Genomic DNA, 22,359 nt, shown 5'->3' on the forward strand with positions numbered 1-22,359 from the left:
GTAAAATTAAATGGTGAATAATACTTTATCAACAATGGAAACTCCTACCACTTCTCAAAACACTCCAATGTACTCTACTATTGCATCTCAACAAACTACTCCAAAATTACCAGTGAAAGAACAAACCATCATCTTCAGTTCAATTAATGGCGCAAAATTGCAAGATTATCTTTTGCAACTAGGACCACTCGTCCAACCAAAAAATATTATTTATTCATCAAGAATCTCTAATAACCGAGTATGCGTTTATCTTTCAAGTAAAGCTGTAGTTGATGACTTTCTAAATAAAGCAGGATCCATAAAAATAAATAATGAAGTACTTCTAGCACGTAGATTAGTCACTCCATCGGAACGTCTTCTCTTATCTAATGTTCATCCAACAATACCGCAGGAAATGTTAATTAATATTCTCCAGAACCTAGGCTTGAAATTAATGTCACCAATAACATGTTTGAGAATTGGAGCTACAAATCCTGAATATAGCCACATACTCAGTTTTAGGCGTCAAGTATACATAGAACCCCTAGATAATATAACCATACCTGATTTTGTCATGGTTAATCATGATAATGTTAGCTACAAAATATTTTTGTCCAACGACCAATCGCTTTGTTTCAAATGCAAACAAAATGGCCATCTTGCCTCACAATGCTCATCAGAAACCTCTTCCCTAATCAATTCTAATATGCCAAATACTATTCCAACTTTTAATCCACCTCAAAGTATCACCTCGCAGATTCCCACAACAGATAACCAAACAAATAATTCATCAAGTCCTCTTCTTCCAATAAATTCTATGGAGGTGTCAAATATATCCCTTTCAAAAACAGAAACGTCAACATCAACCAAAAGACATTTATCAGAAACCCCCCATCTCCAACAGAAGAACCAGCATCTAATATATTTAACGAAGCATGTAATAAAAGTAGTCCTATATCCAAAAAATAAGAGCCGACAACAATTCTGAACCCGAAAAAAACATAATACCACCCACTCAAGACTCACCCCAAAAACAACAGATACAAGTTGATCAGAAATTACAAAATCAAATTCACACAATATCCAAGGAAACAATATAAACCGAAGAAGCTGCTAAAAGATTTATCAATAAACATTCAAAATCATATGTCTTAAATTACGATGAATTTCGGGAGTTACTAAATGAGACATGCGGAGCTAAAGATGTCTATAATATTGTTAAGGATTATATACCAGATTTACCATTACTTATTAAAATGCTTGTAGACACTCATCCTCATTTTACTGACTCAAAATTAAAAAATCGAATCACACGACTACGCAAAAAGCTAGAAAGACTATTACAACATGAAGTATCTGAACCCGATAGTGATTAATGTGCTTCAACTAAACAATAAATCACTTTCAATAGTATATTACAATGGAATTTAAATGGGTATTACACCCATTTAACAATGTTACAGCTTCTTATCTCAGAATATGCACCAGATTTGATTTCGTTACAAGAAACTCACTCCAAAAATAACTCAACACACAACCTGAAAGGTTACACAGGATTTTGCACCAATCCACCCAATCAGAACTACGCTAGTGGAGGAGTAGCTCTATATATAAAGTCAAATATACCTGTTCAAAATATAAACCTCACAACTAATATCGAAGCAGTTGCTGTAACAATACTTGCCCCTCTAAAGTTAAATATTTGCAGCATTTATGTTCCACCAGACAAGACTCTGACTAAACCCGTACTACTTAATCTTCTCCAACAAATTCCTTCCCCTCGAATAATCACGGGAGATTTTAATTGCCATAATATTACATGGGGATCAAATAAAACAACAACGAGGGGAAATATGTTAGAAAACGTTTTGAACACTATGAACTTAGGCCTACTTAACGACGGCTCGCCAACAAGTTTCAATATGGCTACGGGAACTTCTTCCGCCATTGATCTCTCCATATGTGAACCCTCATTGATCACCCAACTAGACTGGACAGCATTAAAAGATTTATATAGTATCGACCACTTCCCAATCTTAATAAAGCACACAGTAAATTTAAACACAAATACAATACCAACTCAAAAATGGAAATTAAAAAAGGCAAATTGGATTGAATTTGAGAGAATTATATCAAACAGAATGGATCAGATTAAAATTTCAGACTCCATTGATGACACACTTAGGAGCTTCAATCAGCTTATACTGGATGCGGCTAATATAACCATAGGTAAATCTCAACTTAAAAAAAAAACGCAAACCAGTTCCCTGGTGGAATTCACAATGTGAAGCCGCTATTAAATTAAGTAAAACAATTTGGAACCGCTACAAAAAATACAAAAATATTGATCTATTAACAGAGTACAAAAAACGTAGAGCTGAAGCAAGAAGAATAATTAAAAAAAGCAAACAAGAATCATGGCAGACATACATATCTAGCATAAACAGTAGTACAAATATATCATCAGTTTGGAAAAAAGTTAAAAAAATAACAGGGCAGCATACCTACCAACAAATTGTGAGCCTGCAAAAAGAAAAAACGCTACTAACTGAGCCACAGGATCTAGTAAATGAACTGGCTGATACGTATCAAAAATTCTCATCCAACCAAAGTTACAGTAACGAGTTCCTAACATACAAACAAGAGGAGGAGGCAGTACCTATTACAATTTCCGACGAATTTAACGCTATTAATATACCTCTCAGTTATGGGGAATTTGAAGATGCACTTAATAGCATAAAAGGCACTGCACCAGGTCCAGATGACATATCAATACAATTCACTAAAAAACTTCCCATGGAAGCAAAAGAGTTTCTGCTCCAAATTTTCAATATTATTTGGGAACAAAAATCATTTCCAAAAATCTGGAAAAATGCCATTGTTATTCCTATGATTAAAGCAAATAAAGATAAATTACACCCAGAATCATATCGTCCTATATCATTAACGTGTTCCTCATGTAAACTTATGGAAAAAATAGTCAACAGAAGATTAATGTGGAACCTGGAACGCAATGATCAACTGATTATCGAACAAGCTGGCTTTAGACCAGGCAGATCTACAAACGACAACATTATCGATCTGGAAAACGCTATTCACGAAGCTTTTAAAAATAACCAAAAATGTATGGCGATTTACTTTGACACAGTATGGAAACACCGTATATTGAGCATTCTAAACAAATTTGGATATCAAGGAAATATTTTAGCCTATATAAACAATTTTTTAACTCAAAGAACATTTCAAGTCCGAGCGAATGGTGCTATATCCTATCTTATAGAACAACAAAACGGAATCCCACAAGGATCAGTCATCAGCCCTACTCTGTTTTTAATAGCAATAAACGATATAGTAAAAATCATGGCGAAACCTGTTCAGGCACGACTATATGCTGACGATCTGATTATTTACATCAAAGGAAAAAACGTAAATCATATGGCGTCAATATTACAGGAACACTTAAATAAACTAGTAAATTGGTCCTTAAACACCGGTTTTAGTTTTTGTTGTAATAAAACAAAATGTATAATATTTTCAAAAAAACGTATCGAGGATAAACCAAATATCACGCTTAAGAATCAAAATCTTTCCTATACAAACGAAATAAAATTCCTAGGAATGATATTTGATCAACAGTTAAATTGGAAAAGTCATATTCAGCAGTTAGTTCTTTCATATCGAAATGGTCTTAACTTGTTAAAGTATCTAGCTCACAGGACTTGGGGTGCCGAAGGTAAAACACTGCTCATGCTATATAGATCCTTAATTCGCTCTAAGATTGACTACGGATGTGTCGCATATGCATCTGCCAGCAAAACAACGTTGAAACCTTTGGATACGCTACATAACACCTCCCTAAGGATTATACTTGGAGCATACAGAACAACTCCGATAAATAGCATACAAGCTGAAATAGGCGAACCCACTCTAATGCTTCGTAGACAGCTGTTAACCTTTAATTACGCTTCTAACATAAATGTACATAAAAGAATTTCAATAAATAACATTTTAGATCCATCCATGACCAATGACTCTTCAAAGTTCAATCTCCCTTATTCTCGCAGAATCCACCATGCAATGGAGCTACTTAACTGGCAGGAATTTCCACCCTTATATCAATACAAAGAAATATCTTCATCTCCACCTTGGACTGTAAACATTCCAACAGTCAATTGCAGTCTATTACAATTCCAAAAAAATAGCACTAACCCTAATCTCATCTTACAAAACTTCAGAGATCTAATTAACTCTCATTCCGATTACACAGTATACTATACAGACGCGTCTAAAACTGAAAATGGAGTCGGAGTGGCATTTGTTAACAACACAGAGACTCACAAACATAAAATTCCAGATACTGCAACTGTATTAACTGGGGAACTTTATGCGATCTACCAAGCAATACTACATGCAAATGCGAACAAGATGAAGAAGATATTAATCGTCACAGATTCTATGTCATCACTACACGTAATAAGGAAAATTTACACGCAGCATCCAATAGCTTTACTAATAAAGGAAGAACTACATAAATTGCATACTGAAGATTTAAGAATCAAGTTTCTCTGGGTCCCATCACATGTTGGAGTAGCAGGCAATGAAGCAGCAGACCGAAATGCCAAAGAAGCCATAAATAATAACAGTATTCCAATGTCGCTTCAATCTGTAAGTATGGATCTAAAAAGCTACTTCATAAAACATATTTTCGAAAATTGGAACAGTAAATGGAAATCCACATCATCAAAGCTTCAGGAGATAAAAAACAACGTTGGACCATGGCAACCACCCGAGGTATCTAGACGAAAGCAAACAATTATTTCCCGTTTACGACTTGGACATACCCAATTTTCTCATGAATATTTGCTGAAAAAAGAAGAACCTCCAATTTGTGATGAGTGCGGGTCACCCCTTACAGTGAAACATGTGCTAGTGGAAAAGTGTGAAAAGTTCAATAGCCATAGAATTAAATACCATTTAGCTAACAATCTTAAATAAATTTTAGACTATAACAACACTAATAAACTATTTCTGTTTCTAAAAGACTGCAACTTACTAAACAAAGTGTAATTAACTGTTACTATCCCGCTAATAACCTTCTTAGGTTGAAGCGGATTGTTGTAAATAAAAAAAAAATTAAAATAAATTAATGTAATAGGTATTATTAGATATTATATTCCATGTAAGAGAAGAAAGTGAATATTACAATAATTTTATAATTAGAAATACGACAATAACCAACAATTATTGACAAAACCGTAGTTTGTGACAGGAGTGTTCATTTTATTTCATAGAAAAATATTATGTAGGGTGGTTTATTGCATTCGCCCCGGTCTCTGTATTACGGGAAACGACTTGATATTTAAAAAAAATTCTTCATAGAAATATACAGGACCAATGTGAATTATGCAGGGTGCTCCAAAAAAATAGTAGTATTATCAAAGTTATATTTTTTCTTATGGAACACCCTATATCAGATAACATTTTTGAATTTTTCTTAAAAAATAAGCTGTACTTTTATAAGGGTTCTTCATACCTAAGTACAAGGTGTTTTGATTTATTTCGATTTTTATAAAAAAAAATTATATAAAGGTTTTAGAAAAAAGTAAATATTTATGAATCTAAAAATCGGTGACAAATTTTTTCTTGGATCTTAATAATATACTACTCAGCGTATTTAAATAGATATTTATGGTAGCAAAATTTTGTACAGGGTGGTCAAAATATTATATTGTTCTATTAACAAATTCAAGCTGTAATAACGCATTTATTTTATATTAAACGCCCTACATTTTATTAGTTTATCGTATGGAAAATTTACTTAGCTTTTAATCTTTTTAAGGGTTCCTATACCTATCTTTGTACATGGTGGTTAGAATTTTAGATTGTTCTATTAACAAATTCAAGCTGTAATAACCTACTTATTTTAAATGAAACACCCTAGGGATTTATAGATTGTTCGTATATCTCAGAATTTAAGACGTTTAGGGCATCTTAAATAAAGTTTTCTTCTTAAAATAAACCCAAACAAACGCCCCCTTAAATATTTTACCATACTTTTGAAACGCTGTGTATATAAAGATTACAGTGGAACCTCGATAAGTCGGATTAATCGAGAATGCGGGCAATCCGGGTTATCGAAAATCCGTGTTAGCCGTAGAATATAGTAAAAATTAATCAAATACGGTATCCTTAGAGATAAGCTCCATTATAATTGCAAAAACATGAAATACATTATGCACAGTCCATGTGAATTACGTACAGTTATATACAGTATTGTTCATTCCTTGGTAAAAATTTCAGTCAGTTTCGGTTGTCAATATTACGTTTTTATTGTTGAAATGTTTGTCTGATGAAAATCGGTCCCGGTTAGCCGGACTTCCGGGTTATCGGAGGCCGACTTAACGGGGTTCCACTGTACCATTTATTTTTTTTATTTCTTTATTATTTATTTAATTTTAATATTATATTTTTTATATAATATTAAATATTTCGAGTATCTTATATGGTCGCCTAAGTGCACATTCAGAAATTGGAGAATATAAAATTGGTTTAACCCTTAAATGCATGATTTTTTTTGTTGATGTTACATATCAAAAAAAGGCCTTTAGCGGAAGCTTAGAAATGATGAAAAAATAATAAAAAAAAATTAAGTTTAATTTTAAACACTTGTTTTTGACAATAACAAGTTTGTTGCCAAAATTCTACATTGTGCATACAAGGTCAAGTAAGGATATAAAATCTACATTGTTAATTTACATGAAAATTATAAAAACAATTAAGTATTATTTCTATTGAAACACAGTGCCACCCCACATTTCTGACATTTTGTATGTGTAAACCCTTTGATAAAGTTCGCCATGAAAAAATGCTACATATTCTCAAAACTACCGGTCTGGACGGTAGGAACATTAGAATAATCGCAAATTTGTATTGAGTGGCCAGGCTGAATGTGTTAGGGTTGCGAATCAGTGCTCTGAAGAAGTAAAAATCAAGCGTGGAGTTCGACAAGGCTGTATATTGTCACCAATGTTGTTTAATCTTTACGCTGAAACAATCTTAAATGGAAAACGCAAAAGAGGGAATACTCATTAATGGTATGCTTATGAACAATATCAGATACGCAGATGACACCTTGTTGCTGACTGGATCAATTGAACATCTTCAAGCGTTATTGAAACGAATGGTGGCATTCTGCGCGATATATGGACTCAAACTCAACGCAAGAAAAACAAAGTTTATGGTTATTAGTAAACAGGCAGCCGTAAATAATAATATCTATAACGTAACAATCGGTAATGACTCAATTGAATGAGTAAGTAATATTGTATATCTGGGTACTCATATTAATGAAAGCTGGAACCCTAGTACAGATTATTTGATCTGATGATAATATTATGTACCTACAGTTGACTTGGAAGCCGGTCCTGACATCTTGGGTAATTCTGAAAACTATACAATAGAGTAGGTATTATATTTACAAGGGATTATTCAGCTTTACAGCTGTTATTAAAATAACTTTTATAATGAGACACTAAATTTCTGGATACAGATAAATTTTTCCATAAGCGTTATAATAACAAAATGAAAACTGAAACAATAAGAAATTTCAAATACAGCAGCAATACATGATTTTTTTTCAGCATAAATAAAAAATCGGTTTATCAATAACACACAGTATTTGTCAAGGAAGGGAATCAAGAATTTGTAAAATGCATTAAATGTAACCATATCTATGTGTTCCGTTTGTGTAAGAGACATTAATTGTTACTACGTTTTCAAGCAATTTTTTTGCTCCCATTCATGTTTTTGTCTTGAAAATTGTACATTAGTCGAGTTAACCGACATTCCAGCAACAGTTAGTTAGGTACCTTAAAAAACAAAACATACCAAATTAAAGGCATTGTTGAGTTTGTTAAACGAAAACGAAATAACAATTGGACATTATATTTCCCACTGCCGACGAAATAACAATAAATGGGAAATTTACGATGATCTTAAAACTTCGGTGGGGTCAAACAAGACAAAAAGCAAATCTTTTGTTTTATTCTTGATTATAGACTATTTTTTCTAACAAGTTTTCTTCAAATGATCAGTGCTATACGAGTCCCGAATCATATCGTTTCCATAAACGTTTGTGGGGCACTACAGTTTTAGGCAAAATTGTAGCGCAACATTATATCTTGTATAACCTATTTTGTTTATGCAGAACATATTACACGCTTTGGCAAAAATGCAGAACAAACCTAGCACTAACTTGTGGTTTATTCAGATTTTCTCTAATCGTTTGGATTCTATATGGGCAGTACAGCTTTACGCAAACTTGGAGCGCCACATTATATCTTGTATCTCTTTTTTGTTTATGCAGAAAAAATTACACGCTTTGGCAAAAATGCAGAACAAACCTAGCACTAACTTGTGGTTTATTCAGATTTTCTCTAATCGTTTGGATTCTATATGGGCAATACAGCTTTACGTAAACTTGGAGCGCCACATTATATCTTATATATATTTTTTGTTTATATAGAAACGGCTACAGCAATAAATTTTTTCTTTTCGTAATAAATTAGCAATCAATTAGTAATTAATTCCTTGGGGTTGAATTTTCGATTTTCATAATTTTTTCGGGGGTGAGTTTCGCGCTAGGGGATGATGGGGTAGTTTTCGAGATTGGTTAATATATCAATCAAGAGCAATTAATTAGCAACAAAATATGTCGTTGAAATGGGCCCTGTGCCCCTTTTCATTATCGAGATATAGGGTGGGTGCTGCTGGCTTTACCGTAAAGCTAGCAGCACCCACTGTTTCTCGGAAACGGCTACAGCAATAAATTTTTTCTTTTCGTATTAAATTAGCAATAAATTAGTAATTAATTCCTTGGGGTTGAATTTTTGATTTTCATCATTTTTTCGGGGGTGAGTTTCGCGCTAGGGGATGATGGGGTAGTTGTTCAGGATTGGTTAATATACCAATCAAGAGCAATTAAATAGCAATAAAATATGCCGTTAAAATGATCCCCGTACTCCTTTTCATTGCCGAGATATAGAGTGGGTGCTGCTAGATTTACCGTAAAGCTAGCAGCACCCACTGTTTCTCGGAAACGGCTACAGCAATAATTTTTTTCTTTCCGTAATAAATTAGCAATAAATTAGCAATTAATTCCTTGGGATTGAATTTTCGATTTTCATCATCTTTTTGGGGGTGAGTTTTACGCTAGGGGATGATGGGGTAGTTTTTTGGGTTTGGTTAATATACCAATCAAGAGCAATTAAATAGCAATAAAATATGCCGTTAAAATGATCCCCGTGCTCCTTTTCATTGCCGAGATATAGAGTGGGTGCTGCTAGCTTTACCGTAAAGCTAGCAGCACCCACTGTTTCTCGGAAACGGCTACAGCAATAAATTTTTTCTTTCCGTAATAAATTAGCAATAAATTAGCAATTAATTCCTTGGGGTTAAATGTTCGATTTTCATCATCTTTTTGGGGGTGAGTTTTACGCTAGGGGATGATGGGGTAGTTTTTTGGGTTTGGTTAATATACCAATCAAGAGCAATTAAATAGCAATAAAATATGCCGTTAAAATGATCCCCGTACTCCTTTTCATTGCCGAGATATAGAGTGGGTGCTGCTAGCTTTACCGTAAAGCTAGCAGCACCCACTGTTTCTTGGAAACGGCTATAGCAATAAATTTTTTCTTTCCGTAATAAATTAGCAATAAATTAGCAATTAATTCCTTGGGGTTGAATTTTCGATTTTCATCATCTTTTTGGGGGTGAGTTTTACGCTAGGGGATGATGGGGTAGCTTTTCAGGATTGGTTAATATACCAATCAAGAGCAATTAAATAGCAATAAAATATGCCGTTAAAATGATCCCTGTACTCCTTTTCATTGCCGAGATATAGGGTGGGTGCTGCTGGCTTTACCGTAAAGCTAGCAGCACCCACTGTTTCTCGGAAACGGCTACAGCAATAAATTTTTCCTTTGCGTAATAAATTAGCAATAAATTAGCAATAAAATATAGTCTTAGTCTGAATTTGGTCTTATGAAGTGGTGCTGCTGACTTTACCGACATGTCGCTACAGGAAGAAATAAAAGGTAGATGTAATCCAAGGTCCCTATACCATAGGTTGTATGGTAACTTTGACATTGACAAATGAAATATTGTCATCGTGACGTCACCCAGACGATCAATTTTACGAATTGTTTGTAAACATAATAGGATACCTGGTTTGGAGGCTATATTTTGTTATTAAATATCGTTAGTGTTTTAATTTGTGTTTATATCTTGAGATTTAATGTATCTATAGATATCATTAAGTGTTTTTAGTATAATAACTTAAACCCAAAACTCTTTTACAAGTGTTAAGATACATTTTAATGTGGTTGTATAAGTACCTACTTACTTACTGGATTTTCTTTCTGCTGTATTGTATAATAAAGGACATTCTTCATTCTTGTATAGAGACATTACAGTTCTGTAATGTCTCTTGCGGTTCTTCACATTAAGTTTACATCATCTGTGTAGGTTACAATCTGCTTAGACTTATTGAACAATATATCTAATTAATTCTATAGATATAGATCTATTATGTGTAATTGTTTCATATAAAATTATAACCAATATTACAGCCATCTGAAGATCGTTTGAATAAACAATTATAAACTAAATGAATATATAAAATGGGGAAAATTCCCTTTATTGCACTGAAATTGTATTTTTTTATAATTTACTGTTAATGTAAAACTTCACAGGTACCTATTGAATGGAATCATAATGTTTTAATAGTTTTAGATGGTTTTAGATATTATGATCCAGTACCTAACGTAATCAGATGCTCTTATGTTAAACTTAAGGGAAAACTACTAATTTTGATACATAAATCTTTAGTTGAATTTCTTTTTCACCATGGTTTACATGTTAATTTTACATGGAGGAATTTATAATAATGTACTACATGCATTATCCGAAATTCAAAATTATTATATACCTACTCAAAATCATTTAAAAAAGTAAATTGTATTCAACCCATTATTAATATACCTAGGATATTTGAATGATTTAGTCCCATATATACACAAGAAAGAATCTCCTTCTGCTTTAATTAAGTAGTAATGCTATTCTACTGCATATATTTAATTGCAATTATATTCTATGATTTTTGTAACTTTACAGGTATCTACCACATTTCTTAAAGAATATATGAAATAAATAGTCATTAAAAATCAAAACATATTTTTTTAAATATACACATTTTCAATACATTCCTACTTTCCGAGTTCATTTCAATGAGTGAAGTGAATGAATTTAAATGCAGCATTCTGGGTGACGTCACTCCCGCCATTAGATTCTTGATGCTGATTGGTGGAAAGTTACCATGCAACCTGTCTATTTATGAACCTTGGATGTAATCTAGCAAAAGTCGCCACAGAAAACATGGCCAAAATATGAAAGAACTATCAAATTTCACAAACTTTAAAAGGGTCAACTGCCTGTTGACCTGTTCTATTACAGAAAAATATTATGAAATTTTTGAACCAACCGCACGATATATAATTCAATTTTAAATGCAATAAAGTTGAGCATAAGCTTCCCAGCAAAGTCCATCTCCAACAATTAAAATACTTTGGACATCTTATGAGAGCAGATACAGGAAGCATGGAAAGACTTATGATCCAAGAAAATGTAGAAGACCGAAGAGCACGAGGAACATCCCCAACAAGATTTATCGGCCAAATTACAGGAATATGTAAAACGCATGAGTTAAGTAAAATAAATGACCAGAAACAGACATCCTTGGATATGGACAATACACATCGTGATGACCACTACACTCCCTACACTCCGTCCGGGAGGTCAGGACTGAAGGGAGAAAGATTTTAATGTGCTTCCTTTTTTGGGTGTTTTAGAAACTCATTAAAAAAGAGGGAGGGAAGCAGAAAGGTGGCTCAGCTGAATTCAGAAGCTTGGATACAGAGAGAAAAGATTGCACAAGCCAAGTGGCGATGCGCTGGCCATATTGCAAGTTTAAATAGGTGGACCAAAATTCTCATAGCATGCTGGCCCAGAGACAACGAGGTATACTACCAATAATATGCATGAACGATTGACGAGAAAGAGCAGGAAATTGAATGCAGAAAGCTCAGAATAGAGAACAGTAGAAAAGGATGGAGGAGACCTATTTCCAATGGTGGATGGTGGATGGTGGATGTAAGAGGTTGACAGATGATGATGAGTTCCATCTCTAACGATTGGCTACATTTTCACCAGATCTAAAGAAAAATATGAACTATGCATATAACTTCCACGTTATCATAGGTTATTTACATTAGATACAAAATAGGTCCCAGGACCCTAATTTGTACAAGAGTTTATAATTGCCTAATTTGGACGATATTTATTTATTTTTTAATGTTATAACTGTTCAGGTGCACTAATTCATTTTTAATTTTGAAGATTCCATTTAATTCTATTTACAGATATACAACAATTACAAGGCCTTTTGATGGAAAACTATCCAAAACGAAAGCTGTCCTCATGGTTCTCTTCATCTGGATGTACACGCTACCTTGGGCGTTATTGCCGATGTTTGAAACATGGGGAAGGTACATGCCAGGTAAAGTCATCTAAAGTTGTAATGTTATTTTTTATCATAATTATTCTGGTTTGTTTTAGAGGGATACCTGACGGCTTGCTCATTCGACTACCTCACCACTACCTTCGATAACAAACTGTTTGTAGGATCAATTTTTACCTGTTCCTACGTCTTTCCGATGACGGCTATTATATTTTATTACAGCCAGATTGTCAGTAAAGTATTTGATCATGAAAAGGCCCTTAGAGAACAAGTAAGTTAATGGGTGCGTTCGGACGATCACAGCGGCTGACTGAGCAGAAATCGACTGAGTAGTTGTATCCAGCGCTGATAGGGAAAGCTTAGTAAATCTATCAGCGGCTGACTTCCAGTGGTGTTGTATGAACGCTACCGCTTATTCAGTATTCAGTTGTCCAGCCGCTGTGGTCGTCCGAACGCACTCAATAGATTAATCTTCTTCTGCTTCTCGTAGCACTATAACCCGGCATGGGCCTTGTCTGACTACACAACTCGCTTCCATCTCGAACAGTCGTCCATGATAGTTGGGCCAGTGAATAGCCCCATTGTTCTTAAATCTGACCATATCTCATCATTGCATTGGGAGACGTTCTTCTTCCTATCGGCGGCGACTCTTCTCCCAGACCTACACAAGGCCTCTATGAACATATGGCCTGCGTCGTATTAGGGTGTTCATGAACATAGCCTGCTTATCTTAGACGTTCGGGTTTAATATCTTGGACTACGTCGCTAGTCATACAGTGCGGTGGAATAAGTGTTGCCCCCCCCCTGTTAACTTGTTTATTTTAAGAATATAAGCAAAACGCTCGGACAGGTCGATTTTTAAACTAACCATAGTATATTATAGCATCAACGTTTCGAACTTTACGCGATCCCTCTTCAGGTGACAGCCATAACTTTGATTTTTTTAAATGGAAAGTACATCATGTGGCACCTCATTTAAAAGCTCTTAAAATACTGATTTCAAAAATGTATAATAATTTGATCCTGTTTGAAAGCGTAGGTGCAAAATTTCGGTCGAATTCTTTCTAAATGCAATCATTTTTTTTTAATCCTGAAAAAACTAATAAATATTTTTGAAAAATTTAAACGCAGAATGAAATATTACAGTATTCTTGATCGTAAAAAGTCCCTGAGAACTCCTATGATGTTTATTTTAATAAGTCACAGTGGTGAAAAAAAGAGAAAATTTAGTGTGATTTTTAATGTCAAATATATCATTTAAAAGAAACATTTTGTTTATTCTAAAGGAGTGTCAGCCCTCGGTAATAATCTAATCTTTCATTCTGCGTTTAAATTTTTCAAAAATACTTATTAGTTTTCTCAGAATTCGAAAAAAATAAATACGTTTAAAAAGAGTTCGACCGAAATTTTGCGCCTACGATCTCAAAAAGGATTCAAGTATTATACATTTTTGAAATCAGTATTTCAAAAGCTGTTAAATGAGGTGTCACATGATGTACTTTACCATTTAAAAAAATCAAAGTTATGCCTGTCACCTGAAGAGGGATCGCGTAAAGTTCGAAACGTTGATGCTATAATATACTATGGTTAGTTTAAAAATCGACCTGTCCGAGCGTTTTGCTTATATTCTTAAAATAAACAAGTTAACAGGTGGGGGGCAACACTTATTCCACCGCACTGTATATACATCTGTTTGACCTCGGCATTTGTACTCATTCGGGTAGTGATAAGGTCCAAAGATTCTTCTGAAGATTTTTATATCAAAACATCTTAGTTTTCTTGTCATCATTTTGTCAGTGTCCATGTCACACACAATAAAAAAAACTAGAATCATTCGAGCTGCTGTGGGTGTACATTGTACATAAGAATTCTGAAAATATCGTGTGGACAGAAGACGTCATAAACAAAGAGGTTCTGAGAAAGATAAATAAAGAAATGGAAATCTTAAATACCACCAAAACAAGAAAATTGGAATATCTCGGACATATTACACGTGGAGAGAGATACAACTTTTTTTTATTTTTTTTTATTTATATACGGTTACAACCATTTACAGAAAAAAAAACAATAGATTAAAATATAAATTACATACAATAAAGAGAACAAAAAATACAAACTCTCAATATAAATAAAATATGTTACCAATACAAATTACACAAATAATCATACCTAAGGACATTCATTAGTGTGGTCGGCGGACATAAGCAGACAAGTCACTTTTGAGTTTATTATTATTATTATTTTTACAGCACAATAAGTCTTAGTTAATGTTTACTAAAACCTGACTCAGGAACTTGCTATAAGTTTGAAAAAGGTCAATGTTAAGGTGCGCTGGTTTGCTAGTCTGTCAGTTCTAGTGAGGAAGTTGTTAAGACCATAGTTAGTACGGTGGATTGGGTAATGGAAACTAACTGCAGCCCTGTTGATCTTAGTGGGACATGAATATTAATTTTTTGAAGAAGCTCTGGAGTTCCAGTTTTTCCATGCTTGCTCCAACTTGCTCCAATTATTGATTATTCAGGGAATGATTCAAGGAAAAAGAAGCGTAGGGAGACGCAGAATATCGTGGCTGCGCAACCTGAGAGAATGGTACGGATGTAGGTACATCAAATAAATTTTTCAGAGCAGCCGTCTCTAAAATCCAAATAGCTATGATGATTGCCAACCTCCGTCGAAGAGATGGCACTTAAAGATGTCACACACCCATACCGGTTTAATCACTGTTTCATATAATTCTGATTTTTGATGTTCGTGTTAAGGTACCTACGTATCCATACGTGGGTGCTCCGTGCTCGGTGTAGCTGCTCAAATGGATACGGCATGCGAGCATCAACGTATCCACTATGTGGAGCTGCTACACCGAGCGCGGAGTACCCACTTACAGATACGTACCTTTTAAACGTTTTGGCTCTCATATTTAATAGTATGTAGGCTATGCATACATCTGTTTACTGCCTGAATTCTCTCTTTTATCTCTTTAGTGATATCGTTAGGTATCTGCGGTGATTGTCGCTCAGAGATATTTAAAACTAAAGTTATACAGGTCTATTGAAATAGTTTGCCCTATTCTATCTCGTCTCCTTTGTTTGCTCTCTTCATTGACCCTTAGATCAGTATTTCTGCATATACCTCTACTTTATTGTAAGTCTCACTCACGTTGGTGACTGTGTTTCCTACAATATCAATTATATCTGCGTATGCTAGTAATAATTTTAGTCCATTTACTGTCAGTAGTTCGGTTTTAATTTTTATTACTACGCCAGTTTTTATTACGACGCCAGTCAATGGGAGCAAAAATAGGATATTACCTCCGAATTCCTATATAGGTATATCCTATATATATATTGTTATATTTCTATTTGATATGAAAATTAAAATTTGATAATTATAGACAAAATTCAATTTAATATAAAATATTTTCAATTTTCTCAACCACGGGCATATAAATTTAGAACAACCTGTATACAACAAATTGTTATATTTAATTTTAAGAAGTGATTAAAACGATACTCGGAACAATGCGCTTAAAATAAAACTAAAGTGAAATCGAAAATAGGTCATTATCGTTGTTCGCGGAAGGTGCAATCATTAGCCGATGCTAAAGAAGACTTAGTGAAAGTAGATAATAGATCATTAAATTTTGTAATTAGTAGAAAGTAATTTTAGAATGGGAATTAACTATTTTCTTTGAAATCCATTAAGCATATTTAGAAAGTTTAAAAATTGGTTTTGAGGAATACTGCGAATGAGAGTTGGTGGTGGAATTTTGATTTGTGAATCTGGAAGGGATATTTAGAAAGGAGGGGAATGAATGACAAATAGAGATCAGAACGTTTTGAGCTGGGGAGAAGTGAAGTCCAGTAGTAGACGGTAGTGTACGGAGAGTGAGAAAGCCGGTGTAGTTCCGTGAGTGTGTAGTATCTATCGTAGAACGAGAGGTAGGCCAAGTTGAGAGTAAAAGAACCTCCTTGAGCCAAGAGTTCCCGGTAGCTGATTGCAGTTTCGAAAAAGGTAGAAGACAGCATCACGACAGAAGCAGGAAACGAGAGCTATACGAGCTAGTTTCGGAGGAGAACATTACTGGAAGCCAGGACGAGGTTTTGATTGCAGCCAAGGATAGCAGGAAACGGGTCTTGTGTGAAGACATTCTCAGTGCACCAGAAAAAGGTCAGTTTCATTTGTTTGGACATGAATGTATGGGTTTTTCGTAGTAAATACCACATTTAAAATTGAAAAAACATAATCAATAATATCAGAAAAGCTTCATCAAACTTAAATAGAATTGTTGCTGATAAATCATAATAGTTAAATGTTAATAAAAACTTTCAATTGGAAATCAAAAGAAAATAAGATTCCCATGTATAAATGTTATGTTTAAGAATAATAAGATATAGCAAATATTAAGCAGTGATTGCCATTTAAATAAAATAAACAATATTTTGATTACAATTGTAACCCATATGTGTATTTTTTTTTTACTCTTTTCTTTTCTATCCCGATTAGGAACCATTAAGAAATACTAGAAGCCACGAAAGTAAGTAATTAATTTATAATTCGCCCTGAGATTGAAAACATATTGATATGTGATCTGGTTAATTAATTGGATTAGTATTAATACATTGATTAAATTAAGTGACATATAAAATTATTATCTCATATCAATAATCAAGATCACAACAACTGTCGTCCAACGTGGAAAGCATTTTGAAAGTATTTCTAGTGGCAAATTTGAAGGATAGAAAGAGTAAAGCCGGTATTTGAAAATTTATATGCCTGTGGTAAAAAGTGAGATAAGTACATTTGATAACATAAAATTTTAGATCTCTTTAGGTACAAATTTTACATAACTGATTTAATATTTTATTTTTACGATATTACATTTGATATATTTATTGACAATTTATAATATTTGGGTGAGAAAAAGTCGTCTTGGTAACATACTAGTAAAATTTCATATTTGGCGGGGACAGTACTTCTTGAAAACAAATGTCTGTGACAAGAAGCCAAAGCAAAGACAACAAAAAACAAAAAGAACATTCAAATCAAGAGAATAATTCAGACCAAGAAGACATTTTAGACACGACAATCATGGCATCAGAACAGCAAGAATTATCAGGAATAGATAAAATATTACAAATGATGCAACTCCAGTCACAAAGAATGGAACAAAAACTGGATAAAAATCAGGAGGAAACAAAACAAGCAATGGAGAAAAATCAGGAAGAAACATCAAAGAAAATGGATAAAGTGGATCAAAAAATGGATGAAACACAGCAAAAAATGGATGACAACCAAAAGGAAACAAAACAAGCAATAGAAGAGAACAATAAGAAAATAGAGGAACGCATAGAAAAGTATGAAAAGGAAATAAAAGGATGTTTGACAACAATGAAAAACGAGATAGAACAGCAAGAAATGAAAATTAAAGATCACATGCAAGAACAAGAAATTAGAATGAAGGACCACATGAAAGAACAAGAAATGATAATTCAAAACAAAATGGAGGAGTTAACGAATGGCCAGAAAAAGGAACTAGAAAATTTGGAAAATAAGTTAGAAAATGCTATTCAAGTAGACAGAGAAGAAGTGGAAAAAAGAATCACAGAAATAGAAAAACAAGTCACCGAAAACAGGACGCAACAGAATGTCGGAGAAAGAAGAGAAATGGTTATACATAGCACAGATGACGTGAAGATAAGGTTTGGCGGGGATGTAAGAAGATTACACCCAGTGCCGTTCATAAATAGCCTGAAAAAGAAAATACAGCACATCGGAAATTTCGAAACAGCAAAAGAAACTATCAGAAACCATCTCAAATATGAAGCAAGCCTATGGTTCGATAGTAAAGAAGAAGAATTCGGCAATTGGCAACAATTTGAACAAAAATTTTTGAATTATTTCTGGGGAAAAGTCCAACAATTGGAAATTAACAAGGAATTGCAAAATGGGAAATACAATGATAGGATGGGTGTATCAGAAAGGACATATGCTTTGCAAATTTACAATAATGCAAAACATTTACAATATAATTACTCATCGGAACAATTAGTCGAACTGATTGCAAGACATTTCGAGGAAACGCTGGAAGACCATATCACATTGCAAAACTACAAAGACATAGATAGTTTATGCCAATTCCTACAAATAAGAGAATCACGTCTAAGAGAAAGAAAATCAAGAAAGTCGCGAGAAGATTACAGGCCCCGAGAAACACAAGATTACAGAGATAGAAATCAAAATAGGAGGGACTATACAAGACGAGATTTTAATCCCAGAAGGGAAAACGAAAATAGAGACAACGGAAGAGGAAATTATGAACAAAGAAATAGGCAATGGAATGAGGACAGAAATCGAGAATACCAGAATAGAAACACCACACGCTCAAATCAAGAAAACAGAAATAATGGTAGACAAAATGAACAGGGATATCGAGAAAACCGAAACAGATCCGACAGACCAAGAGAAAATAGAAGAGAGGTAAATAATACCCAGACAGAAGAATATGACGGAGAGAGAAATTATGACGAAAATATAAACAACAATGAGCAACCGGCGTCTTTTCACGACGGCGCTCACTAAAAACAAAAAAACAAACAGGAATCTTTTGTCACCCCAAGGAGTTTATTAAATTGGCAGGAAACAACGAAAAGAAAAATGGAATTAATTTAAAATTTGTGGATGGATTTATCAACGAGACACCAATTAAAATTATGATAGATACTGGATCGGAAATAACATTGGTCAACAGAAAACTAATAGAAGAAGTTAACTTAACGAATTTAATTTATAAAATACCTAGGGTAAATTTAGTGGGCGCAAACAAACGGACATTGGCAACTATAAATGAAGGCATACGAGTAATGGTACGACTGGGCAAGAATATGTATGCACTACAATGTGTAATAATGCCAAACATGTCACATGACATGATAGTAGGAGTGGACGAATTGGCAGAAAAACATGTAGTGATAGATTTTAAAAATAATACGATGAAACTAACAGAAGAAAAAGAAAAAGAACAGGACAAGGAACATGAGAAACAAAATACGGACGAATCAGGTAAAGAACAAACAGTGGAAATGAATTTGGCAGCGAAGCAAGGACAAAGAAGAAAAAGGAGAAAAGGTCAGAAAAAGATAAAAGAAAATGAAACCTGTGGCTCCTCAAAAGAAGAGTTGAGCCCAGAAGAAGAAAATTTGAGAGTATCAGAAACAAAGGAAACCTGGGATTCCTCAAAAGAAGAGACGGGCTCAGGAGAAGAAGAAATAAAGCAAAAAAATGAAAGTGAAAAGAATATGATTGAAACAGTGGTATTTGAAGAGGAGGTATATGCAAACGAGGATGCAGAATGCACGGTAAACATGTGTGAAGAATCTGAGAAAAAAGACAGAAAATTGATATGTGGAGAAGGGAAAGAAAAAGAATTGCGGTTGATGTTACGAAACTACGAAAATTTGATCAATGAGGAAAACAGAGTGGCTAAAAAGTACGAACATTCATTTGAGGTGAAAAACTTGGGAAATTTTCGATCAAAGACTTACCCGATTCCATACAAGTATCGACAAGAGGTGAAAGAAGAAATAAATAAAATGTTGGAAGATCAAATCATCGAAAGATGTGATTCACCATATGTTAACCCGATTGTGATAGTAAAGAAAAGCAGTGGAGAATTGAGATTATGTTTAGATGCCAGGAATATCAACCAGCACACTGTATCACAATATGAATCACCTCTAAACATCGAGGCCATTTTTGGAAGAATCACCGGGTCACACATATTTTCGAAAATTGACTTAAAACACAGTTTTTGGTTGATACCGTTAGCTGAAAAGTGTAGAAACTACACCGCTTTTTCTATTGATGGTATTGTCTACCGGTTTAAGGTAGTGCCGTTTGGATTGCAGAGTGCTTGTGCTGCACTCGTCCGAGCTCTACATACCATTTTGAATCGCCACGAAGATTTCATAGTTCATTATATCGATGATTTATTAATTTTTTCACAAGATACTCAGAGTCATCTGAAACACATAGAAATAATTCTGGAAGAATTGGACACAGCGGGATTGAAATTAAACATTGAAAAATGTCAATTTTTTCAAAAAGAAGTCATTTATTTGGGTTTTCAATTGGACACCAAAACAGTAAGATTATCCGAAGACAGAGTCAAGCTCATAGATGAATACCCAAGACCAACGAATTTGAAAACATTGAGAGGTTTTCTTGGCACGATTAATTATTTTAAAAAACTGATTCCCGATTTGAGCCAAAAGGAAATCCCTCTGATAAAGTTGCTTAAAAAAGGAATGAAATGGAATTGGAAAGAAGAACAGGAGGAAGCTTTCGAAACATTAAAACGAGAATTCGCAAAAGGAACGAAAATATACCACCCCATTTACAATTTACCTTTTATACTCCGAACTGATGCGTCCATACAAAAATTTGCAGGAGTTCTGTCTCAAATACAAAACGACCAAGAAGTGCCGATATGTTTTATATCGCGAGTGACTAAAACACATGAGAGAAAATATAGTGTTACAGAATTGGAGTTTGCCAGTGTACTATATTGCGTAAACAAATTGAGGTTTTACTTATTGGGAGCAAAATTCACAATCGAAACAGACCATGCAGCTTTAGTACATATCATGAAGAATAGATTAGTAAATAATAGAATACATAGAGGCATTCTATTATTACAGGAGTATGATTTTGAGTTCCGATATATAAAAGGAAAAGACAACATAATAGCCGACGCTCTAACACGGGATGAGGACACCGGAAAAAAGGAAACAATTACTCTACAGGTGGGACTAAATAGATTAATACAAGAAGAAGGGATATATTCGTTAAATGAGATAAGGACAAATCAAGAAGACCTAGAGGAAAGAGAGAAAAGAAGAGCGGAAATAGAAAATGACATATATTTTAAGAGAATAGACGGAAAGGAACTATATTTAGTGACACAGACATTGGCCGAAAAGATAATAAAGAAATTACATGAGGACAATGGGCATATCGGTAGCAGAAAAGTTTGGCTCGTTTTTAGGGAAAATTACATCAGCCGACAGGATTACCGCATTGCAAAGGAAATTACCCAGAAGTGCGATGTATGTCAAAAATATAAGAGTCGGAATTTCAAAAACGAAAATGTTGCCAAAAATATTGAAGCCCGAAACAAACTAGACATTGTAGCAATAGATATGTTAAGCGATCTAATTATGACCACTAAAAGGAACAAACATATTCTGGTAATGGTGGATGTGTTTTCAAAATACGTAAAATTATATAGTTGCCGCACCACAAAGGGGGAGGAAATATTAAGAAAAATCGACAATTTTATAGCCATAGTAGGAACACCAAAAAAGATTCTACTGGACAATGCAACGTATTTCCGAAATGATCGTTTCAAGGGACAACTTCGAGAACGAGGAATAGAGACAAATTTTGTCAGCATCAGGCATCCACAGAGTAATCCTTCGGAACGATTCATACAGGAAGTGACGAAATTTCTTCGCATTGCAACAGATGGTCAACATCGCCACTGGGACAGGAAAATGGCGGAAATAGAAAGGTATCTAAATACAATTCCGAGCACAGTAACAAAAGAGACCCCAGAATACATCATGAAGGGTGTACTGCCGATAAGGCCATGGGAAGACCAAGAGCCAAAAGAATATCAACAGGTGATTGAAACCGTACAGAGAAGATTACGGCGAAGCAACGAAAAATATATCCAAAGACAGGAACAAAATAGAAAAAGAAGACCAGTGACTTTCCAAAAGGGTGAAAAAGTACTCGTGAGGGCATTA

The 22,359-nt window shown here is 34.2% G+C and overlaps 1 protein-coding gene across 2 annotated transcripts in view; it reads left to right on the plus strand.

The window, feature by feature from the left end:
* The window catches only part of LOC114334230 (opsin, ultraviolet-sensitive-like), a 96,531-nt gene that overhangs the window by 65,300 nt on the left and 8,872 nt on the right, over nt 1-22,359 (plus strand). For both annotated transcript variants that reach the window (XM_050648930.1, XM_028284265.2), the window contains exons 4-5: nt 12,456-12,592; nt 12,652-12,824. In XM_050648930.1, the coding sequence (XP_050504887.1) occupies nt 12,456-12,592; nt 12,652-12,824 (310 nt within the window). The remainder of the gene's footprint in view (nt 1-12,455; nt 12,593-12,651; nt 12,825-22,359) is intronic.

Source organism: Diabrotica virgifera, chromosome 1, assembly GCF_917563875.1.
Source record: "Diabrotica virgifera virgifera chromosome 1, PGI_DIABVI_V3a".
Taxonomy (NCBI): domain Eukaryota; kingdom Metazoa; phylum Arthropoda; class Insecta; order Coleoptera; family Chrysomelidae; genus Diabrotica; species Diabrotica virgifera.